At 52.6% G+C, this 27371-nt stretch overlaps 11 protein-coding genes across 11 annotated transcripts; 8 read left to right on the forward strand and 3 right to left on the reverse strand.

Moving 5' to 3' along the window:
• Positions 1-896: 896 nt before the first annotated feature.
• On the forward strand, positions 897-3947 carry BDZ99DRAFT_363478 (Arginase/deacetylase; the record flags this gene model as incomplete). Its single annotated transcript, XM_033714715.1, has 1 exon — positions 897-3947. A coding segment is annotated over one exon (3051 nt), but the record flags the coding sequence as incomplete, so codon positions are not given.
• Positions 3948-5300: 1353 nt separating this feature from the next.
• Positions 5301-6488, forward strand: BDZ99DRAFT_524072 (DUF1774-domain-containing protein; the record flags this gene model as incomplete). Its single annotated transcript, XM_033725855.1, has 4 exons — positions 5301-5352; positions 5451-5667; positions 5787-6226; positions 6298-6488. The coding sequence occupies 4 exons, from the start codon at positions 5301-5303 to the stop codon at positions 6486-6488; spliced, it is 900 nt and encodes a 299-aa protein (XP_033572794.1).
• A 649-nt stretch (positions 6489-7137) lies between these two features.
• BDZ99DRAFT_395275 (Adaptor protein complex beta subunit) lies at positions 7138-9736 on the reverse strand (the record flags this gene model as incomplete). The annotated part of the gene is made up of 6 exons (XM_033715940.1): positions 7138-8215; positions 8266-8694; positions 8741-9105; positions 9158-9233; positions 9297-9510; positions 9694-9736. 6 exons carry the CDS (start codon positions 9734-9736, stop codon positions 7138-7140), a joined length of 2205 nt encoding a protein of 734 aa, XP_033572795.1.
• Positions 9737-10135: 399 nt separating this feature from the next.
• Positions 10136-10756, forward strand: BDZ99DRAFT_479863 (uncharacterized protein; the record flags this gene model as incomplete). The annotated part of the gene is made up of 2 exons (XM_033722285.1): positions 10136-10385; positions 10452-10756. 2 exons carry the CDS (start codon positions 10136-10138, stop codon positions 10754-10756), a joined length of 555 nt encoding a protein of 184 aa, XP_033572796.1.
• A 259-nt stretch (positions 10757-11015) lies between these two features.
• On the forward strand, positions 11016-12002 carry BDZ99DRAFT_99444 (uncharacterized protein). Its single transcript, XM_033729096.1, has 2 exons — positions 11016-11105; positions 11165-12002. The coding sequence occupies exon 2, from the start codon at positions 11333-11335 to the stop codon at positions 11903-11905; it is 573 nt and encodes a 190-aa protein (XP_033572797.1). The 5' UTR covers positions 11016-11105; positions 11165-11332; the 3' UTR covers positions 11906-12002.
• A 2133-nt stretch (positions 12003-14135) lies between these two features.
• On the reverse strand, positions 14136-15605 carry BDZ99DRAFT_479865 (kinase-like protein; the record flags this gene model as incomplete). Its single annotated transcript, XM_033722286.1, has 1 exon — positions 14136-15605. One exon carries the CDS (start codon positions 15603-15605, stop codon positions 14136-14138), a length of 1470 nt encoding a protein of 489 aa, XP_033572798.1.
• Positions 15606-17317: 1712 nt separating this feature from the next.
• BDZ99DRAFT_479866 (uncharacterized protein) lies at positions 17318-17763 on the forward strand (the record flags this gene model as incomplete). The annotated part of the gene is made up of 2 exons (XM_033722287.1): positions 17318-17582; positions 17639-17763. The coding sequence occupies 2 exons, from the start codon at positions 17318-17320 to the stop codon at positions 17761-17763; spliced, it is 390 nt and encodes a 129-aa protein (XP_033572799.1).
• A 206-nt stretch (positions 17764-17969) lies between these two features.
• On the forward strand, positions 17970-18807 carry BDZ99DRAFT_466187 (uncharacterized protein). The gene is made up of 2 exons (XM_033720713.1): positions 17970-18025; positions 18076-18807. The coding sequence occupies exon 2, from the start codon at positions 18316-18318 to the stop codon at positions 18664-18666; it is 351 nt and encodes a 116-aa protein (XP_033572800.1). The 5' UTR covers positions 17970-18025; positions 18076-18315; the 3' UTR covers positions 18667-18807.
• A 162-nt stretch (positions 18808-18969) lies between these two features.
• BDZ99DRAFT_449519 (mitochondrial import inner membrane translocase subunit tim23) lies at positions 18970-20342 on the forward strand. The gene is made up of 3 exons (XM_033718121.1): positions 18970-19164; positions 19223-19856; positions 19923-20342. Exons 1-3 carry the CDS (start codon positions 19157-19159, stop codon positions 19950-19952), a joined length of 672 nt encoding a protein of 223 aa, XP_033572801.1. The 5' UTR covers positions 18970-19156; the 3' UTR covers positions 19953-20342.
• An 88-nt stretch (positions 20343-20430) lies between these two features.
• Positions 20431-23052, reverse strand: BDZ99DRAFT_574127 (uncharacterized protein; the record flags this gene model as incomplete). Its single annotated transcript, XM_033728349.1, has 6 exons — positions 22610-23052; positions 22408-22560; positions 22210-22304; positions 21570-22125; positions 21321-21519; positions 20431-21266 (listed from the first exon to the last, which is right to left on the reverse strand). Exons 1-6 carry the CDS (start codon positions 22811-22813, stop codon positions 20431-20433), a joined length of 2043 nt encoding a protein of 680 aa, XP_033572802.1. The 5' UTR covers positions 22814-23052.
• A 165-nt stretch (positions 23053-23217) lies between these two features.
• BDZ99DRAFT_510852 (nucleolar GTP-binding protein 1) lies at positions 23218-25575 on the forward strand. The gene is made up of 4 exons (XM_033724495.1): positions 23218-23249; positions 23299-23399; positions 23451-24673; positions 24732-25575. The coding sequence occupies exons 1-4, from the start codon at positions 23238-23240 to the stop codon at positions 25361-25363; spliced, it is 1968 nt and encodes a 655-aa protein (XP_033572803.1). The 5' UTR covers positions 23218-23237; the 3' UTR covers positions 25364-25575.
• Positions 25576-27371: the final 1796 nt, after the last annotated feature.

Genomic DNA, 27371 nt, shown 5'->3' on the forward strand with positions numbered 1-27371 from the left:
AATAGATCTATGATTTGTCGATCGATGCGGTTGAAGCACTTTGAAGCTGTGTCAGGCTACTGAAGACGCATGTGCACAGAATATCAGTCTTAGCTTCAGAACGAGTTCTGGATCCTGTCTGAGACAATTGCAAGTAGAAAGCATTGGAAATTGACCTCTCCCACGTGATATAGACAACAGTGGCAGCTACAACCGGCGGCCGTTCTGCAATTACTGCTTCCAGCGTCTCGTAACAGTGAGACGTATTTCGAGCATTCTACTTTGATATCCCCACAGAGTCGGGCCGTCAGCCCTATATCATTATGGACTAAACGGAGCGTGCATGCGTCTCGCTTCCTGGCCGACGGTCGAACGACAGGGACCAGCTGCCGTCAGGCGTCCAAGTTTGTTTAACCCGACAACGCGCGGGCGTCATCGCGCAGACCACGACAACTCCACCACTTCACACCGTCTCTGTCTGCAAGACACCAGACGAGACACCCTCCCTTCACCCTGCGACTGTCGCCGGCACGCAACTGTTGCCTGCGACCATGCAGAACCCGCCGGGCGACCCCCTTGTCACCAACCCGCGAGGACGGTCAACAAACAACCTCCACAACCGCCTCTCGCTTTCTACAGCTTCCAACACCCCACTCCCGCCGTCACCTGGAGGCAACAACTCTCCTCTGCGTGTCACTGACCAGCAGCGCCTCGGCACCTCCCCGAGTTCGCAGAGAGCACCCTCAAGCCCCCTGCGCCGGAGCTCTAGTACCATGAGCTTAACTGGGCGCTCAGCTTCACCCGCGCTCAGCAGAAAGATCTCGACCTCTTCCTTGCGCAACGGCGATTCACCGGCTACTCCACGCCGAGCTCCCTCACAAATGTCGTCGTCCCGCCGCGCCTCCTTCAACCCCACTCAACCGTCTCCTGGATTTGCGCCATCGCCCCTCGCAGCACAGATGGAGGAAAAGGCCCCTCTCAAGGCGTCAAATATCGCAGAGGAGCATTTCAGAAAAGAGTTGAAGCTACACCATGAACCTTCAGGAGTTGGTTACACAGACACAGTGGTCATCCTCCACGATCAGTGCTACGGCCACAGGTTCTCGCGCTCTGGCAAAGAAGACCTGATGACTATCGTCGAGCGTCCAGAGCGACTGCTAGCTACGGCACTGGGAGTTTCGGTCGCCTATGTCAGACTCGGAGGCCGTCATGCAGAGGGACAACATCCACCGCACCCCGACCGCGACCCGAGCGAGAATATCCCCTTCAAGATCCGCAAGACAGCCCGCTCTGTCGACATTACCTCAGCTGTCGTCAAGAATGTGCATGGCACGGACTGGATGGAAGAGTTGAAGGCAATGTGCGACACTGCCGAGAAAAAGTTGGCTGCTAATGGGAAAGATCGGGAGCTGGCTAGAATCGACGGCCCCAAGACCTCGAAGGCCAAGAAGCAGAGTTTCCATCCTGGTGATCTTTATCTCTGCTCCGAGTCTCTGAACGCCCTTCAAGGTGCTCTGGGAGGGGTCTTCGAGGGAGTGGACGCAGTGTTCCTAGGCACTCAGTCAGGAACAGGACCGTCCCGCGCCTTTGTCACTGTACGTCCGCCAGGCCATCACTGCTCTGCGGATTTCCCATCTGGCTTCTGCTGGCTCAACAATGTCCACGTGGGCATCGAGCACGCCGTAATCACCCACGGCTTGACCCACGCCGCGATTATCGACTTTGATCTGCACCATGGTGATGGATCCCAAGACATCACCTGGTCCCGCAACGCCAAAATCTCGAAGTTGCCTAAGAATGCACCAGTCTCCAAGCGGACCGCCATTGGTTACTTCAGTTTGCACGACATCAACTCATATCCTTGCGAGGACGGAGATGAGGAGAAGGTCCAGAACGCGAGTCTTTGCATAGAAAATGCGCACGATCAGACCATCTGGAATGTTCATCTTCAGCCCTGGCGAACACAGGCCGAGTTCTGGGAGTTGTACGAGGCCCGATACCAGGTTCTTATTGAGAAGGCTCGCGTCTTTTTGAAGCACCACACAGCCCGTATTCGTGGTGTACCAAAGAGCGCACTTCAACCCAAAGCCGCTATTTTTCTGTCTGCCGGATTTGATGCCAGCGAGCACGAGAGCCAGGGTATGCAGCGACACAAAGTCAATGTGCCAACCGAATTTTATGCTCGTTTCACGCGAGACGTCGTCAAGATGGCCCAAGACGAAGAGACTGGCACTGAGGGACGTATCGTTTCTGTACTTGAAGGAGGATATTCGGACCGCGCGTTGTGCAGTGGGGTACTCAGCCATCTTAGCGGACTCTGCGATAATCAGGCAGCTACCTCCCGACAGCGCATGACCAACAATGGATTGGGCTACGAGATGAGCCAGCGGATGGGCAATATGGGCCTGCAAAAGGAGGACATTCCAATGCTAAGCACAGAACCAAACTACGATCCGTCTTGGTGGAATGTAGACAATCTCGAATGGCTCGAAGCTTCGGTGAACCCACCGCCTCCTATTCCTCCTAGGAAACCTAGGACTGGCGCCCCTCCGACTTTTTACTCGCCTACCGCGTCTTTCAGTGCGAAAGTTGTCGACCCTACGAAAGTCCATCGGAGCGTTTCTGGCTCCAGCAAATTCATGTCTGCTAGTCCGTCGCGTGCTCCTACTCCGCCACCGCCGGAAGTTGAATGGATCACTGCTGCTCACGAACTGAGCAAGCTGCTCATTCCTACGGATAGACAGACAAAGAGCTGTACTGTAGAGGATCTTGAGAATCCTCGCGCCAAGCAAGAGAGACAGTCTATCGCGCCAGCTACCCTTGCTGCAGAATCGGTTGCTAGTGGTCGACAACTGCGAGGCAGAAAGGCCAAGGCCACGGCTTATGCAGAAGCCTCCTCTGATGCAGAGCACTCCTCGCAGGCTGTGTCCAAGTCCGATCGCCGGAAGACGATGGCAGACTTTACACCAGCCCGAGCGCAAACAGTAGCTTTACCGCGAGTTGCATCGAGGCGTCTGAGTGTGGCATCGAGCATTGGTTCGGCGAATGGAGATCTGGCTGCTAGTGGGTCTAGTAAGATTGCCCTACCACGGAAGTCTAGTGTCACACCGGCCCCATCTTCGAGTGGAGCGGCAGTCCGCAAGGCGAGAGCCCCATCTCAAGTGCCCTCTGAGACTGCGAGGTCCCGTACGATGAAAGCCGAGCCGCCAGTGCCTAGGGTTCCTTCGGGCTACCTGAAGGCGCCGGAAAAGGAGAACGATATTGATCAGATCACGTCCGGACTTCAGCGCGTCAAGTTGAGGATGCCCACCAAGGAGGAGCACGATGCGAAGGAAAAGCAACACAAGGCGGATCTGGAGAAGCGTGATGAGCTGAAAGAATCAAGGGCAAAGACAGCACAGAAGGCCTCTGTACGCAAGCCCGCGACCATCCGCACCAAGTCGGCTACATCCGTGAAAACGACGACAACTCGCCAGCCCGTTACGAAGGGTGCTGCGGTGCCTGCGACGCCTCCAGAGGCTCTCGCTCCGCCAGAGCTACCGCAACCCGTTGCCCTGCTCCAAGACGTTCCCTCTATCACAGCAGTTTCAAGGTCGATCAGTGACCCGATCCAACCCCCGACGGCCCCGATGAACCTCGACATCGGGCCCAATCAGTTGCCCAAGAACAACTTCACTGCAGTCGCCGAGCCGATCTCTCTGACTACGTCTCCTCCACGCCCAGACACGCCGCCCCCTCCGCCACCGCCGAGCCTACCGCAGTTCAACGAGTTCATCCCGTACACGCACCCGTCGCAGCAGCATCCAGAGGAGGCTCTGAAGACAGCTCTGACGCACGCTCAGCCGCAGCAGCTCCAATGGCAGCCCCCGAACTCGGATCTGGGTCTCCCGAAACTGTCGGCTCAAGCACACCATGCGGTGGTCAAGAAACAGCTGCCGGTCCTCTCAGCGAATGGAGCGATCCCGTTTGTGCAGGATACGAAGCAGGAGAAGTCGAATGAAGGATCTTCAGGCGTGACTGGCAAGATCGAGCGCCATCATACCAACACGCTCGGCCACCCCGTCGCAGGCAATAACAACTACCATTCTCATCAGCATTCAAACGGGCAGAAGAGCTCTGTTGGCACGAACTACAATGCTCATAAACATGTGCCGGCTCTCGCTCCTGCTCAGGATGAGGACGGGCATGTTGAGGTCAACGAGGAGCAGGAGGATGTCTGGGCGGTTTTTGAGCCTCCGCGCGACTGAAGGGGTGATTGTGCTGAGGATTTGGTGGGGTTGTGAGGGGAGACAGTGGCTTCCTTCAATGAATCTCAACAATCTGGAGATCATGTGAGGGATGCGAGAGTGTTCATTTGGCTGCAGCACTGCTAGGAGTAGTGGGGAGCAGTGGGCAAACTATCAAAAAGGTGACGGGTTTGTTTGCAGGGAGTTTCATCGATTGTGGTACCTTGGACTTCGTGGAGTGGCGAATTCGGGTCCACAACGCCAACACACGACGCAAAGCGGCATACGTCTTTCGAAGCATCGCTCGCGTGCTACGGATACAATGCTGGGGTCAAATGTGGTGGTCTCTTTTTGGGGTACTGGTGGTGAATTTGGGTTCAATGGCGTTTGAACCCCTGCGGTTTTCGGCATCAACAACCCACAACATGATGGGATTGTGAAACAGTGGAACCGTCTACCCTGCTTCTGCATGGTGGTAGCAATGCCGTTCTGCAGCATTGTGGTTCCCTGTTTTCTGCTGATCTCCGTCCTTGGTTTTTTCCTTTTTCTGCGACACAATACCCACTTACCCCCCCAGCTAGCATAGTTATGATACCCGGCGCTTACAGCTCTTCGAGCTCTAGCTTAGCCGTCTGATAAGTAATAAAACTGATTTCCTTGAAGGTATGCTTTCTGAATAAAGAGAAGCGATGAAGTGATGAAGTGATTCACTGGTATGGCTCGGCCCTCACAGCTCTGTATGATATCTTACTCGCCCTCGAAGACGTTTCCGGTGCGTGTGACCGCCCCGCCTGCAGCGAACTGCCCCCTCGCACACGGCTAGGATGTCGCCTGCGGCCTGCAGCGCCTCTACGCGTTTCTGCAGCTCTGCTTGGTTGGCTGCAGCCGTCCCCGCATTCGCGGCTAGTGCCAAGGCCGGGAGCAATGACGTTGGCCCAGCTGACTTCCTGATTTGTTTAGCTCCATCACTCCACTCACCTCTTTCCTTTCACTCCACAGCACTCTTCCGCTTCTCTTCTTTTCTTCAACTTCAAAGAGGACGGCTCGATACTGCTGCAGCTCCACCGCACGCAATCAGAGAAGTAGATAGCAATCATGCCAGACACCAACGGCGTCGCCAGCAGCGCCCACCGCGGCATCCATGCCAGTACGTTTCCCCCGCCTTTGCCACAGCTTCACTGCCCCGTCCTTCAGCCTCTGAAGCCATGAAGCTCGAGATCTTTTCAGGGTGCTAATGATTCGCAGTCAATCCCTTCTCAGCCCGCGAGGACCGCTCTCGCGAGGCCATTATCGCGTACAAGGTTGGCACGACTGTGTCTTGGCTGCTTCTCTTCATCACGAGCGTCTACTACACCTTCGAGCACCCGCATGAGGGCAAGTACCACCGCCATACGATCTGGGGCCAGAACCGTGCGCATCGGACTCCATTCACCATGAATTCCGTCATCGTAAGCATCTACTGGTACGTGAATAGCTTGCTCTCAGAGCGCCTCAGCCTAGCCTAGCCGCCCCAACAACCTCGCTCAATTAGAGCATTTCAGCGTTACAATAGTCCAGGCAGCATGCTAATACGATACCCAGGATTGTTCTCTTCATCCTCCAGATCGGCTACAGCTGGCACCTCTACGCGTCCAACACTGTCTACGTCAACGCGGCTGCCAACGTTGGATCCCACTTCATCGCGCACAACCTGCTCATCTTCGGCTTCATTCACCTCTGGACGCGCTCGCACTTTTGGCTCGCGGAACTCCTCCTCATCGTGAACTTTGTAAACCTCAGCGCCGCCTACTTCCGCCACAGCACTACGCCTAGGTTCATCCACATCCCGGTCGTCAGCGGCCCCCTGGCCTGGAATTTCGTGGCCTTGTACTGGGTCGGTGCCGTAGCGGTGCACGCACACACGCTGCCGGCTCGCATCGTCGCCAACATCTTCATCTGGGGCATTCTCGCCTACGGCGTGTTCTTCCTGGCCGCGTTCAAGGACTACACCATTGGCTTTGAGCTCTCCATCCTCGCAGCCGGTACCTACCCCCATCCCCCTCTCGGCCCACCTCCACGTCCCTAAACGCAGCTGTACTAACACAAATCACAGCTATCGGCGTCGACCAGTTCCTAGGCCACATCATCGCCTTCCAGTGGATCTTCGCCTTCATCATCATGGCCCTCCTCTTCGTGCTCTCCCTCGCCGTCGGCGTCCCCGGCCTCCTAGGCCGCGACCCCTTCAAGCGCGGCGAGATCGTCGCCGAGGACCGCGAGCGCGCTCCCCTCCTCGCGGACGAGTAGGCCCCCAAAACGCCACGCTGCGTCACTACTTCACGTAGTTGTCGGACCACGAGCAACAAATGGATACAATTGGTACAAATTGACCGATAGCGAGAGTGCGTGCGTGCGCGCTGGAGGGATAGGTAAATGGTGATAATTGGGGGTTTTGTCAACATTGCTGGTAATGTGCACAAAAGGCCAAAATTCTCCTTGCTTCTTTCTCCTTGTTTCTGACATTTGCATGGTTGGACGGACTGCCCCTTGGCCGTGTTCATTGTATGATACCACTATGCTTGGCGATGGGGCCTTTAGGTAGTAGTGTAGCACAGCTAATATAGTATGTGCACACACATTTGATGGTGTTTGATACTGTTTTGAGTGAGTTATCGTACTGTCTGAAGACCCTTGATGCATTTTGAGGAAATGGGATGAGATGGTAGTGTGCTGGGTTCTGTGTACACCGGTTGAGCACTGTCTGAAGTCCCTCCATATATTCTGAGAAATTAGGATGAGATGTGAATGACCTATATCTGTGTACACCACTTCACCGCACAAAGTCCTCCAACATGCTTTCAGAAATCTGTAAATGCCAATTGGGAGCGCTATGTGTGTACACTCTTTTACCACCGTCTGAAGTCCCCGGCCCCCTTTCCCAGAAACTCGACAAAGACTAAAGCAACAACAAATCCCCACCCCCATCCCCGCCCATCCCACCTCCTGCCCCACCGGGACTCTGCACAATCCCCTGCGGCGCATTCTGCGTCACCACGTACATGCTCGCGCTATTCCCCGCAATCGGAGATCCCCCAAACGCGCTCTCGCGCATCTGGCCTGCGTTCAGATTCGCAAAATACATGTCTGCCTCGCTGACCGCGGCCGCTAAATTCCCGTTGCCGTTCTGGGGCGCGGGGGTGCCGTTGCCGTTCCCGTTCCCGTTTACGTTAAAAGGGGCCGACGTGTCCACAGCCGGACGCTCCGCTGCCGCCTTCTCCCTCGCGGCCTTGGCGGCGCGCACGGTGGGCAGCGTGTGCCGCTGCAGCGCTGGGCTCTCGATGAGTTTGCGCGGGCGCGCGGAGCGGAAGACCTGGTTGACGGGCTTCAGGTAGACGGTGGCGAGGGTGCCGACGCTGAGGCACATTTCCTCGAGGGTGGCGGGGTCGAGCTTCTCGCTCTCCTCGGCCGTGATGGCGGGCTTGTCGCCCATGACGACGCGCTTGGCGATCTCCGGCGACGAGGAGAGCAGCCGCCAGTACATGTAGCCGCGGTCGCGGAGGTCCGGGTTGTCAGTTTCCTCGGTGGCCCACTTGAGGACCTTGGGGACGAGCTCTTGGCCCTTTGTGGGGCGCTGGATGAAGAGTTTGACGGTGGCGGTGAGCAGGGCGAGCTGGACCTCATGCGGCTCGTCGGCGAAGCTGTAGAGGAAGTCGTCGAGGAGGACGTCCGAGTTGTCGATGCGGTCGGCGTACTGGCCGATGACCCAGATCATGGCGGCTTTGGCCTCAGGCTCGTCGAGCGAGTCGAGGTTCTCACACAGCGTGCTGATGATGGACTCGTATTGGTTGGGGTACTTGCGGAAGATGTTGCGGATCACGACCGTGGCTTCTTGCACGATGTAGGAGACTTTTGTGGCGACGAGCTCGAGAAGAGTGTTGATGCACAGGCGGGCGGCAGGCTCGATTTTGATGGCGAGTTTGCCGATGGCGCGCACGGATTTGCGGACGAAGTCGACGTCGATTTCGGTGGCGTATCTGGGGATGGGTTAGTCGTGGATGGGGAAAAGAGGATAGAAGGAACGTACTCTCGTAATTCCGTCAATACTTCTTTGATGTTACGTTCCGTAGCAAGCATGAAAATGAGTTCCAGCTTGGTCACCTTGACGTAAATCGGATCGTTATATTTGCAGAAGAAAACACGGATGTCGTTTCGTAGCACCTCCGGCCTTCGTTGTAAAATCAGAAGAGCGTTTCGGAGGGCGAGGTATTGGATTTCGGGTCCTTTTGATAGAAGGGTGACGAGCGGTGGAGAGAGCTTATTACAGAGAGACGCTATTACTTTCTGATCGGATATGTAGTTCATGAGGTAGAGGATAACGCGGATGCAGGTTAGTACGACAGCGGAATTTGAATGCGAAAGTCGAGGCGAAATACGCTCAGCAAGAAGCGCTGCTTCGCTCGTGTCTTGTGGGACGTAATTCATCATAGCCTCTAAGATATATGTTTGGCCCCATCTGGTTGGTGTTAGTAATGAGACATGACTGCAATTGGTCTACTTACTCTGAACAGTCGGGCAAGATCTGGACGATCTTTGATGCACTCGCATAGTCTATAGTGAGTTTGATGCTTTCACTCCTTTCCCAAATATCCATCAGGCCCGCCAGTGCACTCGAAACCACTGTTGGATTCTCATCCCTTAGCATGGTATTCAGTCGATCGATGAGATCGGAAGACTCCACGAGATGTTTATCGTGGTCGTACAACTTCGCAACGCAGAAAGCAGCTGTTTTCCGAACGTAGGGGTCCGAGTCTTTCAGGAGTTTCTTCAGGGGAGGAACGGTCGCTTCGACGAATTCCCGAACGTGGATATACGACATGGTTCGCAGAGCTAGGGCCCGCACTAGGGGGTTGTTGTCGTCCATATCCTGTGCAACCAGTCAGCAAATGAATTCCCTCGCTCGATAGCAACGCGCATACATTGACGATGATAGGCAGTGCCTTCAGAGCAACGTCCGGTTTTATCCGAGCGTAATTGACCAGGTATAAGAAGCACCTAAGTTCCAATCAGTTCCCGAGACATTATGACTTCCCGTAGCATCGCATCACAGCAACTAACATCTTCTTGATTTCCAGGCTCGAAATGTGCATGCAAGCCACGATATCTGGGAATAGTGCCACCATATCATTATTGCTCATTGTCATATTCGCGACGATCTTCTTCAAGGCCGTCTTTTTCGCTGAGAAATTCTTGTCTTTTTTGCCGCCGCTATTGAGTTCGAGTCGTAGCTCCGCTACTTTGCCCTGTGGAGACCGGAGGTATTGTAAGCGCGCTGCGTTATCGAATGCGAAGGTGGGAATAAACATCATGATATGGTTTGGCTATGCGCAACCATAGCAATGATGCGCTGCCGGTCCCAGCTTGCGCAAGAGCGCAGTGTCGTAGATTGTTGCTACAGCGAGGAAAATGCGGTGATAGAGGACGGTGATGTGGACAAAGGAACGGCGACATGGACGTACTCTCGCAAAGAGCTTCGCATCTTGGCCGCCTGCACTCATGGCTGGTGTCCGCGTGCCTAGTCTTCAGCCCCTCCTGTATGCATGTGCTTGGAACGAGACTCTTGCAGCTCCCCTCTCTTGCGTTCCGGTGCCGTCTTAGCCACCCTCCAACGTGGATGGCGGTCCTGATTCGCTGTGGGGCTCTCACGACGCGCTGATAAGACCGGACATTTCAGATTCGACGCTGGAACGGGTGCGCGGAGGCGATGAAGGCAGCGAGGAAGGCGATTGAGAGTGAATTGAGCGCGGAGCTTAGCGGACGAGTGTTTTGGTGGAGCACCTGCAGCGACCGGGGCGCCAAGGCTGACGGAAGAACTCGCCATCCGACAGCGACGTCGACCTCAACACCACGCTTCTATCCCCAGTCTCACCTTCATCTGCGCTGTCGAAACCCCCACGATGTCCTCATTACCGCCGCCGCCGCCGCAATGGGTCCTCGACCTCAACAGCACGCCCGCGAAGCCCAAGTCGAGCTCCGCGCCTGACCCGCCCGGCTTCACCTCCGCGCTGAGCAAGCAACGTTCCCAGTCGAAGAATGCACCCACTGCTCGGAAGCCACCGACCACCGAAGAGACGGACACGCTGAAGGTCAAGAAGGCCTGGGAGATTGCCATAGCGCCGGCGAAGCAGCTGCCCATGAACGCCATCGGTATGTTTCCCACGATCGTGAGGCCGCAAACTTGGAGAATATTGATCGCTGACGATGTCTAACTAGGCATGTACATGACCGGCAACACCCTCCAGATCTTCTCCATCTTCATGGTCTTCACGCTATTCAAGACGCCCATCATGGCCATCATCGGCCTGCCCCGCACATTCGCCCCGTTCACTACACCCGGCACCGCCGGTCGTCTCCTTCCCGTACAAGCTACATATGTTGTCATGAATTTGTTGATGCTGGGCCTCGGACTGTGGAAAGTGAATCAGATGGGATTGCTGCCCACCACCAGAAGCGATTGGTTGGCGTGGGAGAGTGAGAGGACGTGGAGCGAGAGGGCAGTGCCCAGGGCGTGGTTATGATAATTCGGCGTAGGGTGCTCTCGACAATGAGATACTTATTATGAGGCTACAGCCACATTTTTAGCATGCGGGTGGAATGATGATTGGGCCAATGCGCTTTGGAACCATGGAACTGCGAAAAGCCAAGCTTCGGGCCGCACACATCGCTTCTCGCTCATACATCCCGCACTCTTCTTCAGCTTCCTAACTACCACCAACCCTACCAGTTCCTCCCCATTCGCGCCCACCTGTCCACCTTAAATCAACATGAGTATTCTTGAACTACCCACGGAGATTTCTCAGCAGATTCTTGAGCACGCGGTTCAAGTTCGTGGAATAAAAAGGGCGTTACGACTGAGGCTCATCAACAGTAATGCTCCCCATTTTATTTCTGATTGAGTCAGAATCTTTGACTTACCATCGAACCAGCACTCTTTTCCGTCGAGGTCCAGCAAGCCATCTTTCGGACAGGTATTGTACGCCAGGACGAAGGAAACGCATACCGGGACGGACGAAACGTGCACTACCCGCCCAGAAAAACAATTAAGAATTATAACATCGGCCCAAACAATCTCTTTTGGCACGCCTACATGACATATGATGGCCAATCAGAAAGAGCCCTCGTCCTACAGAGCCTGGGTTATTAGAGCTGTGACAAATTCAATCTGCAACAAGATCGGACAGACGGATGACGACTCCGTCATCCGAAATATTGCAGAGCAGTTGTGTCATCTATACAGGAACGCTGATCACTTTACGTATCGCTCCTTTCAGGGCTGTTCCCGTGATAACACTATACTGGCAGCGGCAGCCTACTTGAACTATCAAGACTTTACGAAAAAGCTCCTTGCCAACGGCTATGATCCAGAGAAGAACACCCCTTTCGGGCTTCCAGTCTGGGCAGCAGCGTTTGCGGGCAACAATTCCGTGGTCGAACTTTTACTGACCAGCGGCACTGGCGTCACATTGCGCAAAAGGTGCTTTGCCATCTCTGGAGCAGCAAACGGTGGTCACCTTGACACCTTCAATCTTCTGTTCAGTCCTCGTTTCGGACACATGGTCCCTGGAAATGCTACTTATCCATTCTTGAAAGAAGGACTGTATCGCACGAGTAACCCGCGCATCTTCGATCAAACAGTCGCCTTGCTCAAGCCTTATTCCCATTCCTAGAAGCGTGCAGCCAATGGCCAGCCGAAGGCAAATTCCCATTGGAAGAGTTCCTCTCGTATGCGACACAAAAGGGTTATGTGGACATGGTTCGACACTTGCTCCAGAAAGGCGCTTCGGCAAATGGCGTCTCTCAAATCCCAGAGGATAAGCTGGTACTCAGGGCTCTCGAATCCGGGGATCAACAAACCGTCTTCTACGACTGCCAGCCTTGTTCGGGAAAGCCTTTGAGAGAAGCAACGCAATATGGCCATGTCGAGGTTGTAAAGATGCTGCTCCGCCACGGTGCCAAACCGTACTTCGGAACATATTGGGATAGAACGTTTGACCCATCATATAACGCCTTGGCGATCTCGGCCAGCCGTGGATTCTTCGAAATTTCTCGCGCACTGCTCGAACACGGTGCGAACACTAGCACAGGAATCCAGTTGCCAATCGAGGGTGCAGTTGAGGCAGAACATACTGATTTGGTCCGCATCCTGTGCAGATACGCAACTGGTATAAATACTTATTTTGTTCTTAACGGTGCTCTCGATTGTGCTAGGAGGAATGGCCTGGAGTCAATGGCCGAGTTACTTCTCGATAAAGGTTACCCCTCGATGAAAGCGTGTCATTGACGGGCCCTCCTCGTTGGGCATCCTGGCGTGACAACGACAACATCAAAGAATTCGCGCGGGACAGTGTATAGCTCATCTTGGAAAGCATGCTTTCTGGAAGATTGCACCAGAGCGCGCGTACTTCGAACAAGGAGCAAACATCGACAACGGATCTACACCGCTACCTATCAGAGCCACCAGAGGAAATCGAGTCTGACATTTCGTGAATGATGGATCAAAGTCTAGTTACAATGTGTGAATTCGGTGATCTGCCTAGGTAGCAGTCGCAAAGCTTGCTGTGCCGCATAGGTGCCTGAAAATTTCGACACTACCTTCTATATAAATGTAGACCTCTGATTTAATGTCAATCCTTAATACCAATCCAGAAGATTCGAGTTTCACCTTCATCACACTTATCCAAGGCGTGTTAGCAGACCTCTCTCTTAGAATATCCCTTATCTTCTCTACCCTCTCTCTTCTTTTTCGTCGTTCAATTAGTAAGGAAATTAGGCGCTATGTACCAACTAAAACGTTCACCGATTCGTCACTAAGGTTGCACCGTTCATGCGGTGCCGTTTCATCTACTAGTTTGACTTTGGGTTGAACGGTCCGAAGTACTACTGACTCCAAAGCACATAGGTAGTCACGCTTATAACGTTTCCTAGAAACCCTAGCTTCACACCAATCTGCGCCCTCTCTCCCACCACCGGAACCCTCCAGAATAGCATTCGTGGCGTAATATCATGCGAGTGCTATATGAGCCGTAGTACTCGACTATACGCAGCTATCGCTAGGTACGACATATCGTCCAACAGCTGACTAGCTGCTGCGCAGAGCTTTTCACAGTAATCAACACAACGTTGCACGCGTTGAATAGCTCGATTGTCTTGCAGTGAATAGAAGCCGTGGAACATGACGTCCGGATTGCCGTTCTCTTCACGCCGCCGGGGTACTCTGGCATCACACCTACACTAGGAAAGCCACAGGGAAGGACTATGAGGGTTCGGAGGGCGGTATACGTGATATCAATGCTCAATTGTCCTCGTTCGCTGGACATCCTCCTGGCATTGCTGGGGAGTGGCATGCAGTCCTCGATTCGGAGATCTGATTTCGGGCGCAGCGGTTTGACGGCATGGGTGGAGATTAAGCAGTCGTCTGGTGTCGTCGAACATACAGCAGCCGCCAGAGATTTGGAGATCTCGGTTAATATAATGACACGTGAATATTGAGCTCCCAAAATGCATGTGGTCTGCCGGAGGCCGCTTTAGATACATTGGCCAAGAGGTATTGAAGGTCTGGGTAGTTTGTAAAATATGTGTTTTAGGGGGGTATAAGGACAACTATGTCTGGCTTCTTGTATCCTGCTGGAGCTGAAACTTCCAACTGGAAGACTCCAACACCCTAAATCTAAAGGAGGGATGAAGGACGTCGGTGAAAGTTGGTTTCCGGGTCTGTGTCATTTCTCCAGCGGACTCAGAGTACATTCTGCTTTATCCTAGAGGATGTGAGCTGAAGTTTGATCTGCAAGGTATTGGTAATGCGTGGAATTTTCCGGAGCCGGTACTATCATCGCTATATTTCGATTTATGGCACCGAATTTTTTTTTATGAGAGCCCAAAGGATCACTTCGGAAGTAATCAGTCAAGACTCGCCGCTGCTGACTGTTGAGGCCCAAAAATTCTTTCACGCCAAGATTCAATCTGGGCGTCATATTGCTCCATCATGGATTTCGTCTTATCGTCATGGTCCCTTTTAATCTTGTGCATCTCGCTCGTATGAGCTTGTTGTGCCTTCGAAGCCCGTAATTGTTCTTGCAAATCCTCTATCTGCTTTTGCGTCGATGCTTCGAGGTCGTGCATCTTGACGCCTAGATCTCCAATCTCTAGATCATTCCGGCACAAGGTATCCTGGAGCTTTTCGACTGCTCTACATGAGAGTCTATATTGCCGGTGCAGTATCTCCCAAGCCGCGTCATACGTGTTTAGGTTATTGTCGCCGCCTACAGTTCTCTCCAGAACTTCCAGCAGATCTCCGGAGTATGTAGTAGGCATTGAGGTGTCGCTACAACAATCGCCAAAAATTTGACAATCCCAACTAGATAAGGACATGTTGTTGCAGGCCTCCAGGATAGCGACGACTTCCCTCGCTTTAGGACGGCGATCCGGCTCGCTGATGAGAGTCTGCTCAATCAAGAACGCTAAAACCAAGAATCTCTTAGATTTTAGTCTCAACGGAGCTACCCATTTGCCCAAATTCTCCAGATTTGCTTGGAAAGAGCGGTCTGCGCAAGTGCGAAGGTCCTCTAGCTGCTGTAGAGGCAAATTGGTAAGCACATACGCCATCTGTAGATATGTGCATCCAAGGGCAAAGATGTCTTCAGACCAGCCTGTAGGTTGCGTTTGAGCTCTTTCGGGGGAGATGTATTTCCTGTTGATGGTTTCTCCATTGGCGGATACACTGGTGCTCAGATTGGAAATATCTTTAGACCACCCAAAGTCAGTCACCCAAAGCCCATCACGTGAGATGAGAATTTGATCAGGCTTTAGGTCTCGGTGTCTTATCCCTTTGGCGTGAAGGAACTCGAGAGCATGAGCAATGCAGCCGATAGCTCGACTGAATCGCTTAAGGGAGTCTCGGCATGTCTCCCCTCGGGGCCGCGACGGGTTCTTTCTCATTAGGCCCGCCAGGAAATTAGTACTCTCTATGCTTTCTCTGTCGTTGGGCGAGACGAAAAGTCTACTCAGTAGGTTGTTCATTTTATCCAGTTCCAGAAGGAGTGTACCGAGGTCACAGTAGGCCACGGGCCAAATCAGCAAGCCCAATTCGTGGATGCCTCCAGCCTTGCCTGCGCGACGAACGTACGATCCCACGAGCTCAACAATATGCTGATGCTTTTCGCGCCGCATCTGGCGTAGGATTTTCATCTCGTTCAGCTGCCTCTCGCCGATGACTCTGGTGTAGGTTCGTTTCCAGGCTAAGCCAACTCCGTGGAAGTGGTTTGGTGTACGATGCCGACGCCGCCTCGACCTAACACACGGCCCTCCTCGAATGGAATTTGCCGTTTCTCGTTGAATTCTAGGTGTCGTGACGGGAAATGTTCGTCCCATATCCGTCCAGGATCTAAGTCTAAGGGAGATAAAGAAGGTGGGGACGAAAGGGACATGTTCTCTACGTCCGACATCGCGAAAATTAGAGAACGTCGGCCGAGCGCCTGGTCCAAGTCTTAAGATGATCCCGATTGAGACTTTGGAGGACGACGTAACAACGATCCTTCCTATCACACTACGAAAAAGTAGACAACGTCGGCCAAGCGGCTGGTCCCAGAGAATCCGGAGAAGGCGATATATACCAGAAACTCCCAGTTGAGGCTCTGAACCACGATGTGGATAACGATGCTCCAATATATGCCGCGAACTTGACTGGTCAACTAACAAGCTGTGAAATAAAAGGCTAAACGATCTCGCGGCTGAGAAGTGGAAGCGCAGATTCTGGGGTGATACTTCGCCAAGGATTCTCTCATGTAGGAGTATCCAATCACGGGAGTTATTCGAAGATGGCGGTGGCTTAGCTGAACGTAGGCTCACCCATCTTCTGTGATAGGAAAGACGTGTCTCTCAGCTACGAGTTATGAGTTCTTCGGTGTTTTTCAGTGCCTTTCTTTAGGTCCGATTACACTTTTCTAGCGGGGCGTGTATCAAGGAATGCACGCAGAATTTTATGATGCGGAAGTCTTTCAATTTGACCAACCCGATACCACGCCTAGCTACGGCAAACAGCCACTGTGTCGACCGCATCGCTGGACGGACTATACGCAACAAAAACCGGGATGGCTTTGTGAGGCGGCATAAAAACTCCGCAAGCTTATATTATGTCTCTCTGTGATCAGATACGAGTGACGACGCTTTATCGTAGATCTGTGCATACTCTTCCATCATGGAATCATGGCGCCTCGATAGCCATCCAATAGTCGTACTTGGGTATCATCTCATTTGAGATCTGTTTTTCGCAACTGAATTGGTAGATGTCACCGTCTGAGGTGGTCTAGTCAGTTTAACCCTTCTCCAAACCACGGATTTGGCTCTTGTCAAAACCAAGATCCGGCTTTGCTCGAAGGGAATCGGCTCTTTTTGGTCCAATTCGACATGATGGGCGCGAAAGTATCCGCTCCAGATACGATTAGGCTTAAGCATATCCGGATCTGAACGGCCGTGAAGGGACTAATCGCCTCGAGACGCCCGAACTCACCCTAGATTTTGGCCGCTTAAGGCTAGGGCTATGAAGAGTAGCAATATCTCCATTCGGGTTTCAAGGCCTTCGAGCGGTGTAGAAAAGGCGTCTTTGGTATTAACGAATAACGACGTTGCATGTCTCCGCGCACTACCTGGGCTATGTGTGCATCACGTGACCGCTGACCGCGCCATGTAAAATTCAACAACATGTGTTTGATTGGATTCAGGACAGCTAATGGCGTCTCAACGGTATTCAGCAAGCAGCAGCTAATGCGTTGGTAGACAATGAAGAATAAAATCGCTATGATTCAACAACTTCAGCCTCGCCGGCCCACCAACGAGATGTGAAGATGTTCAGCCTTACATGTCGCATGCAGGAACAGCTCATAGGTCCTCGAGGTTCTGATCTGAAAACGCCTCTCCAACTTGGGGCAGTCTAGGCGGTCCCGGCAGAGCCTTTTCCAACCTAAGGGCTGACCGCTCATCCTTCTTATTCTTCTTCTTCTTCTCAGTTCGTGAATCGACTTGCGGGTGTACCCCCGCACTAAATTTCTCCGGTGTGCCTCCAATTCTAGCTCACTCTTCTCAGGATGTTTCGACAGCAAGAACGCCGAAGACGTTTGCCAAGGCCGTACCGTGGACCACCAGGGAATCAGCGACCGCGAGAAAGGTCTCCATCGCAGGAGTCCTCGTCACGCGAGCCAGAATATTCAAGGCCGAATGGCCTAAATCAAAGGCATCGAACCCCCGAAAGAGTCGTCATCGCGGTCTGTGGAATGACTGGCAGTGGAAAATCTTCCTTCATCCAAAAGGTGTCCGGGGAGCAGATGAAGGTTGGCGATGGGTTGAAGTCCTGTACGTTGCCGTGGATACTTTTCTTGTGCTTGTAGATAAATATCTGACATCATCAGGTACGACAGAGGTCCAAGAAGTCTCATGCCGAGTGGGTCGGCACGAGATCACCTTAGTCGACACACCTGGCTTCGGCGACGACACAAGGAATGACGTCGATGTCTTGGAAGAGATTGTTCGCTGAATGACTGCATCTCTCCATAAGGGTATGCTTTTGTCGGGTTTAATCTATCTCCATGACATAAACAAGAAGAGAATGGAAGGAGGTACGAACAACCTCAGACTATTCCGCAAACTCTGTGGTGTGGAAATGTCGCGCTGGTGACGAGTATGTGGGACACAGTTGACCCGCAGAAAGGATAAAAGAAAGCAGATGAGCTTAAGGTAGAAGGGACATTTTGGAGTCCTACCATAGCTGCCGGTGCTTCCACATACCGTTACGATAACGGTAAGGCGTCAGCAGAGAGGATAATCTTGAGCATGGTGAACAACGGACCTTTCATGCTCAGGATTCAAGAGGAAGTGATCATGGACCAGAAGACATTGATCGAGACCGCAGCAGGACTTTCTATCAATGAAGAGCTCGTTAGGCTTCTCGAGCAGCAACGACATGATTTGGCGGCCATTCTTGAGGAAATAGAAGCTGCTAACAAGGAAAGTAAGTATAGCATTGGGTTCAAATTCAGAGACAGATTGGCTGACGTCGCCCAAAGATAACAGAAAGGTCTTGCATTCCATGGAAGCGTTGCGTAGAGACATGAAGAGACAGGTGGAGCAAACCGTCGAAGACCAGCGCCGCTTGTCTAGGGGCCTGAAGGCTCAAAATGAGCATTTGGTTGCCCAAAATCGATCCCTCGAACGTCAGGTAAAAGAAATGTCACTGCAAGCGGAGCCTTACGAAGGGGTGTATTCCTTAGCTCAGCGCAGGATTGTACTGCCACGCAAGAGCACCGCGAACTCGAGATTGAACGACGTGGAAGATGGGAAGCAGGAGAAAGGCAGATTTTCGCGGAACGAGTGGCCTATGATAGTGGATCTTTTGTCGGTCTGCCGTGTAGATACCCGAGAGGTAGGGTGCTTTCGATAGGCCGAAGGGCTGATGGTTGGGAAGGCCCAGAATGGGAAGATTGCGAGGCATATCGAATTTCCGTGCACTACTCGAGACACTCATAGTATTTATGAAACTTTGTTATAAACTAATTGGAATGATTGAAGCATGATAGAAACCAATAAGACTAAAAGTGACGATGATGATCGTGAGTTTCGCAAGACGAATGGATTGAAGGAGAGGCCGGAAGAATTCGCCGATTATCCGGGCCGAAAACGTGGCCCGTGCACCAATCTCGCCGGTCGTCACTCCTCGCTCAGAAAATTATCACTACCGCCATCAATTCACCACCTCGCGCCCCCATTATCGTCTATCAGCTCGCCTCGTACGGCCGCAGCACCTTTTCTATACTGCTTCTCCCATACCTTTATTCCCGCCGTTTCCACTCGCGACCTCGCTGCCGATTGCGCCGCCACCAGCTCTCGGTCCTATCTCCCCATCCTCACAAACCACAACCACAGCCGACACAATGACGATGTCCGTCGCATCCCCCTTACGCACTCCCCTAAAACTCGAAAACTAACCGCCTCCACAGATGGGACACCCTAACCGGCCGTAAATCCACCTCCCCACCCACAACAACCTCCGACAGCTCCCCCAGCGGCGAGCTCTCCAGCCGGGACTCCTTCTCCCCGACCCCCTTCGACCCCTCCACCGCCGCGACCGACATCTCCTCCTTCCTCACCGACCCATCGCTACTGCACCCCCTCGCCGGCCTAAACCAAGACACCCTCGACTACCTCACCCTCGAAGACAGCGTCCTCTCCGACCTCCCCGGCGCGCGCAGCGCGCTCCCCTCGCGCGGCTGGAGCGATGACCTCTGCTACGGCACCGGCGTGACCTACCTGTCCGCGCTGACAATCGGGGGCGCATGGGGCCTCGCCGAGGGCCTGCAGAAAACCAGCGTCTCCGCCAGCCCGCGGCTACGGCTGAACGGCGTGCTCAACGCGGTGACGCGGCGCGGGCCGTTCCTGGGGAATAGCGCGGGGGTAGTCGCGATGGTGTACAACGGGGTGAACTCGACGATTGGGCACTATCGCGGGAAGCACGACGCGACGAACAGCGTGCTGGCGGGCGCGGTGAGCGGGATGGTGTTTAAGAGTACGCGGGGGCTCAAGGCGATGGGGATTAGTGGGGGGATTGTGGCGAGTGTGGCGGGGGCGTGGGCGGTAAGTTTGTATCCGTCTGATGAGGAGAGATGAGAGGAACGGGAGGGCTAATTGAGTGGTGACTAGGTTACGCGACAAGTGTTCTTCGAGACATAGACGAAAAATCCGAGCTGCGGACGGCTGGCTGGCTAGATGGTTCGGTAATCTCAGACGATGTCAGATGGGAATGGGACGGTTACGGGGTGCTGGGTTTTGGTTTATTGCATGGCACACGTCCTAACTTTAGCGTCTTTCTTCACTCGACCTCGCCCCTCACGGAACTTATTTATTCACTGTAAAATAGAGACACTTACGGATGTTGGTTGCCGGTGTGTGGTTTTGGAGTATCACGCAGCGATATCTTCCTAGATATAGATATCAGCACCGCTGGGTGCTGTGGAGACGTTGTAGGATCAAGAAATGAGTGTGGAATAGTAATTCGTAAACGACTATCAGCCTCCCAAGACTAAATAATCGCAAGCCTTTAATAAGAATACGTATAACTCGTTCAGCGCGCGGACGGTCCAGACGATGCAGACCACTGTCCCCTCTCTCTACTTCAAGAGCAACACCAGAAACCCCAGCCCAAATTAATCTACCCCAAATCCTCAAGACTAATAACCAACGCCTCCGGCCCCCCGGCCTCAAAGCTCAGCAAAAATGTATACGTCACCAGCCCCGCCACCAGTCCCGCCCTAAGCACCGCATACACCCCCTTCCCTACCCTCCTCCATCTTTCCCTTCTCCCCTCAGATCTTTTTCCCACCCACCACCGCCATACCCTCTCCCCTCTCACCCCCTCCCATGCCCACCCGCCTAGCATCCAAAACGCCAAATGTAGAAACAGACTACTCGGCAGAATCCCAAAGATCCAGATAATGAACAGCCGATTGCGGAAGAAGAAACTTATGCCCAGGATATTCTCGGTGGCGTTGAGCAGCCAGAGGATGAAGGCGGCGAGGAAACAGAGTTGGAGGAGCCAGAGGGTGAGATGGTCGGTGTAGAAAGGTAGGTCGTATGGGTTGGTGTCGGGGTCTAGGTAGGTGGGGAAGGGTGCGTGGGTGGGGGAGGGAGCGAATGAGGGAGATAGGGAAGGGGAGGTGGCACGTGATAAAGAAGAACGTGATGAAGAAGAGTGGAGAGACGGTTGTGGGGACGAGCAAGCAGAGGGGTGGTGGGTGCAGCGGGCTATAGGACACGCGCATGTGCTGTCGAGAGTCCTGTCATCGATGGCGGTGCTGGGGTGCTTGGGCGTGTTATGAGCATCGTACGTCCTGGCGCCGGCAGCGTGGCCGATGGAGACAGAGGATAGAGAGACTGAGGCAGGTGGCCTGGGGCCACAGGGCGTGGGCGTCTTCTCGGGGTCACGGATACCGGTTTCGCGGATCCAATTCTCGTTGTTTGACGCTTCGAGGATTCGGGTGTCCTTGTCTGCTAAGGTTCTCAGCTTGGTGAACATGTAAGTGCATTGCTGTAGAGACTCACCAAAGTAGACCTGGGCCATTGATAGCACGGGTAAGAGGAGGAGAATTAGGGGGAGGGTTTGGCCAAATGACCAGGAATCCTCTGATAGAACGTCTGGATTTGCGTTGGTGTTGAAGCCACGAGAGTCGTAATGCGAGGAAGTGCGAGTTGTCCAGACTTTGATGGTGCCCCATGCGATGGCGAAGGATAGCCATAGAATCTGAATCACGTCTTAACATGATACCGACTAGTTACCGTCAGGAAACATACCTCTCCAAGCATTGATTCTACGGTATCACACAGCGCGCGAGCACTTGTGAAGGCTGAATATAGTGCCAAGTAGGGTAGTCGTAGAATAATATTGGCCCACATGCTCTTCTCCGACGACCTAACCATCCTGCGAAGAACGCGTTTGATCTGTCTTCCAGGCCAGACTCGAATGTATCGCCTGGTGACTGCAGATGTCGGATCAAACATCTTGACACCACAGTTGATGTAACTCAGGCTGACAACCAAAATAGACACAACCATGGAGTATATCTTGGTATGCCCATTGTCGAACTTGTTTGTGATCATTTGGCGGTAGTAGCATTTTGCTTGCAGGGAAGGAAAGAAACAACCTTCGCCTTCTTTGCATGCAAGATCCATCCAATTCTGGCTGCCGGTCGGGAGGAGAGCAACGATCAACATGGTGGCGAGGACAAACATGAAGCAGACTCGAATAATCCTCAGGCTATGATTGGCTTGGAAGAAGGCTTGGAGAAAGGTCATTGCGCTGATGAAGGAAAAAGAGGCGAACCATGCGACGTAGACCATGATTTGCCAGCTGAGAGAATGTTAGCAATCGCTCTCCCCAATGAAATAGCTTTCTTGTGTGGAAGAATGCCATTTCCGGAAAGCAAAATCTTACTGATACGCTGAGATGCCACAGTTTAACTGAGAGTAGCCGCTCGATAGGATCGCAAGCCCGGTGACGAGTTGGGTATCGCTGAGAATCAAGACGGACTATTCAGTTCTGTTAGTTGGATTTAGAGTTTTCAGTAAGAATAGTTCGTGGACTCGCCCTTTCCAGCGAATATTCAAGCCTTCTAGAAGGTCTCCACCTGACGCCATTCCGTATGAAGCCTAGCAGCTTCAAATCCAGCGGATTCGTATATCTCCTGCCATTCTCGCCCCATCTGTGAGGGTCGAACACGAAGGCATAGTTAACGATAAGCAGCAATAGAGTTAGGTATGATGTTATCGAGAACCCGAGGATGGCCTGCCGTAGTCAGCATACACCAACAGCGGGTCTATTTTGCCGTCCTCACTCCTATACCTGAAATATCTGCATCCGGGAGCAATGGCGGGGCACCTGTGTAGTTCGTGAGGTTTGACAAGGAGAGCCATCTGCAATCCGTGCGACGGCAATGCGACGACATGAAGTGTCGAATAACGTGTTCGGTCAAGTGTTGCGGTAAGTGAAGAGTGAGGTCTTCGTGAATTGATTCTGTATTTACATCTGGAGGAGACATCGCCAAGACTGAGATCTGACGAGAATTTGAAGACAGAAACCGAGACAAAGGAAAGAGGCGCCGGTCCAACGAGCTCGAACGAGGTCTGGCCGCTTGCGGTTAAAATCGCGGGGGGTCTGGATAATACGGATGCCCAATTGCCATAGTTGATCGTCAATGACACAAGCATCAAGCGGAGGGGAAAGCGGGAATCCGATCCAGCTGGCGAGGGGACGTTGAAAATAACAATGGGACAGCGACGATGGAAGACATGTAGTTGAGATGGGGAAGATAAGATGGGACCGGAGATCGGCAAAACCTCTGGCCGAGAGAAATCTTGGCATCTTGGAGAGGGCGAATTTTTAGATTTTCAAGTGGGTGAAGCCGCCGTCCCCCTCCACAACCTCTCATCCACCCTCGCGTCCTCAGACCGGTAATCGCAGCTATGAAGACTACCGTATGAGGCGACTCTATCATTCGCATTTCATGCCGCTAACATTGCCCAGTTCAAGGACATTCCCGTCATTCCGACGAGTCAAGAATTCCTCGATATCGTCTTGAGCCGCACTCAGAGGCGTCTACCCACCCAGATCAGAGCCGGCTTCAAGTAGGCACATTGGGCTCATTTGATTCTATACTCCAAACTAACAGCCTCAAGAATCTCGAGAATTCGTTCATTCTACACCCGAAAAGTCAAATACACCGCCGAAACCTTTGGCGACCGACTCGGAGCGACTCTCGAGGCTTTCCCGAAGCTCAATGATATCCACCCTTTCCACCGCGATCTCCTCAACACGTTATACGATGCAGACCATTTTCGCATTTCTCTCGGACAGCTGTCGACCGCAAAATCGCTGATCGAGGCCGTGGCTCGCGACTACGTGCGCCTGCTGAAGTATGGACAATCCCTATACCAGTGCAAGCAGCTGAAGCGCGCTGCGTTGGGTAGGATGGCTACAATCACGAAGAGGCTTAAGGATCCGCTAGTGTATTTGGAACAGGTGCGACAACATTTGGGCCGTCTGCCCTCGATCGACCCCAACACTCGTACGCTCTTGATCTGCGGCTACCCCAATGTGGGCAAGAGTTCGTTCCTGAAGAGCGTTTCCCGCGCCGATGTCGACGTACAGCCGTACGCTTTCACGACCAAATCACTTTTTGTGGGCCATTTCGACTACAAGATGCTTCGATTCCAGGCCATCGACACCCCGGGAATTCTCGACCATCCGTTGGAAGAGATGAACACCATTGAAATGCAGAGCATCACCGCCATTGCTCATTTACGGAGCGCTATCATGTATTTCATGGATCTATCGGAGCAGTGTGGATATTCAGTTGCAGCACAGATCGCTCTCTTCCACTCGATAAAACCACTCTTCTCCAATAAGGTGGTGTACGTCGTCATCAACAAGATCGACGTCACTCGCCCGGAAGATCTGGATGCCGAGACACAAGAACAGCTACAGGGCATGCTCAAATCTGGAGAAGTTGAGATGCTTCAACTCTCTTGCACGACTACCGAAGGTGTAATGAACGTACGAAATGCTGTCTGCGATCGCCTGCTTGCTGTGCGGAACGCGGAGAAGCTGAAAGCTGGGACAAACAGCTCCGGGGAGCCAAATGGACGACTTGGAGATCTGCTGAGGAGAATTCACGTTGCGCAACCCATTGGTGGTGTCACCCGTGAGGTGTTCATTCCGGACGCCGCCAAGAACAAGATCAGATACGAGAAGGACGATCCCAACCGACCCCAGCTGGAACGAGACATCGAGGAAGAGAATGGTGGCGCTGGTGTCTACAATATCAACCTGCGCAAGAACTATCTACTCGAGAATGATGACTGGAAAGAAGATCGCGTACCCGAAGTATTCGATGGAAAGAGTGAGTTCAGGATCTTGATGTATCCTTTCAGCAATGGATTACTAACAAATGTCTCTAGACGTGTACGATTACATAGATCCCGAAATCGAGGCCAAATTAGCCGCTTTGGAAGAAGAGGAAGAGAAGCTGGAGGCAGAAGGCTACTACGCCTCAGACGACGATTTGGAAGACGTCGAGGAGGCTGAGATCCGATACAAGGCCGAGCTCATTCGAGAGAAAAGGATACTCATCCGAAACGAAAACAAGATGAGGAAGAGTCTCAAGAATCGCGCGGTTATCCCCAGATCAGCGAAGGCTGTGAAACTATCCAAGATGAATGCCCACCTCGAGTCTCTTGGCCACGATACCTCATCTCTTGCTGTACGCGCGCGAAGCCAGAGCCGGGGTAGGAGCACGGCCAGGGGACGATCCGAAGCTGATGGAGATGCGATGGACGTTGACACACCTAAGTCGGGCATGTCCGCCTTCGAGCGGGCCAAGAGCCGTGGCAGGAGCCAGAGCACGAACAGGAGGGATGATGGTGTCACGGATGAGGTGGCGCGCACGAAGGCGGAGAGGCTGCAGAAGCTCGGCCAGAAGAAGATGAACAGGTTCGCCAGACAGGGAGAGGCTGATAGGCATACCACGGGTTCTCTGGTGAAGCATTTAGTGACTGGCAAGCGCGGTATGGGCAAGACAAGCAGACGTTGATCTGTTTGTGGATGTGTCTTGTTCTACCGAGCTATTTCAGGGGCTTCTGGCTTGTGGTTGGCGTTATGATACCGGACAGTCATGAGACTGGCGTTCAGGATTACTTACGTGGCTCCGCGTGTAGGAAGTCGCGGCATCGAATGCGGTCATGATAGATAGGAAAAGCATTGCACATGAGCGTATCAGATTCAGGTCTTCATTACCTCAGCTCGTGAACCTTTGGATCATCTTCGTCGTTTATGTATCATTGCGCATACCTTCGATCAACTGATCTCCTCTCATCTCATATTTACTTAGCGCCGCATTCCCCACTTCATCAGCAACATTACCTCAACTCCAGCTCAGTCTCTGCTCGAGCCGCACCGCTACAGGTCAGGGTGCTCACCTTCAACTCACCTTACTCTCCAAGGTCCGTTAACCAATCTAAATATAGTGAACGCCAAACCTACCTATGTGAGAGTTTCGGCCAACCCTTAAACTGTAAAAGATGTTCCTTTAAGTTACGGCGTTCGCTTTCTAGGGTTATAGAGTAAGATCATAGGGTGCGGGGATCTGCGAATTCGGGGTAGCTAGTCTAACTTGTGGTAATTAACCATAAACTCAACTTCTTCATTCCCAAACCCACCACCATGGAAGAACATACCTCGCCCCAGTCGCACTCAAGTAAGCGTGGGTAAATTCGCGCCTAGCACCCATCGAAGCCATAGCTTCTGAGGCATAAGCCCGCAACGTTGCGCGACCAGATCTCAATCCCTCGCGGCGCGAGCCTAGACAGCTAGCATGCATTAGTTGCCGACGGAAGAAAAGTAAAAGTAAGCTGAATCTATGCCTTGATAACGCGCAGAGACCAAAGCTCATGGTTTATATTAGTGCCTCCCGAGTCCAGGCGAGAGCGATGCCTGCTCTCTTCGTGAGAAGCTATAGGCGGAATGTGTTATCCTCAGATTAATGTAAGGTAACAGTCCACTCCAAAACACCTGGTGAGGGATCTATATGCCTAGACTGCACAGCTCCGGTCTGAATTAGACACGCACAAGCAATACTGTCTCATGGCGCCGGACCACCAAGACGAGTGCGCAGGGCAGAGAGAGGTCTTTAGTCCGGCATCCGAGTCTAACTAGTTCACCACTTTAACGTCCAGCAGCTCTAATAGCATAATTATTAGACTCTATAGCGGCCAGTGCTAGCTAAATGGTGACAGTATTAGCCAACTGCGTTTCTTTAGTCCAATGTCAAGTTTGCTGCTTGCACTAAGAGCATTACATCCTTAGTCTTAATCCGCAAGTTAAAAGGGGCAAGATCGCAGCACCAATAGTAGGATGAGTTCCCTATAGATCTGCAGTAGCATATGTTAAACTTGTTCTAGATATACTAGCATTAAGTACTGCCTATAATCCATAAACAAGGTAAATCGCTGTTTGAAGTAGCATTATGTCTAGGCGGACACAGCGATTAAAGCCTTCCTTTATAATATAGACACCGGTAATACGAAATACTGCAGTAGACTTTTAATAAGAAGATAATAGTAATAGATACTTTGTCCTCTCTTACGTAGTACCAGCCAGCGTGGTTAGTAAACCGGCCAATCCTGAATCGGATTGACGGCCGGTATATTAGTATAGACTCTGGATAATCCAATCAATCAATCCTCTAGCCAATCAAATCTCAAGCGAGATTGATCCGATTGATCCGATTGGTGTATATAAATCGGAAAGGATATATACGAATCGGAAAGGATGTATACAAATCGGAAAGGGCGCATACGGACATGATTTTTATAGATTTTTATGGGTATAACTTCGTTATATAAGCTCACTACGCCTATAGATGAGGCTACGGAGTGCCCCATAGTAGAGGGCAACGTGAGAGTACCATGGTGGTGAGGTTCAAGGTGAGAGGGGGCTCAGGATGTCCCTTGGGAACGTCGCGCGGAGTACCAAAGTGGGGCGCATTTTTGAGGCCTAGAAGACCTAATGATTTGCTTCAAACGTAATTCGACCCGTAGAAA

Source organism: Mytilinidion resinicola, assembly GCF_010093595.1.
Source record: "Mytilinidion resinicola strain CBS 304.34 unplaced genomic scaffold BDZ99scaffold_17, whole genome shotgun sequence".
Taxonomy (NCBI): Eukaryota; Fungi; Ascomycota; class Dothideomycetes; order Mytilinidiales; family Mytilinidiaceae; genus Mytilinidion; species Mytilinidion resinicola.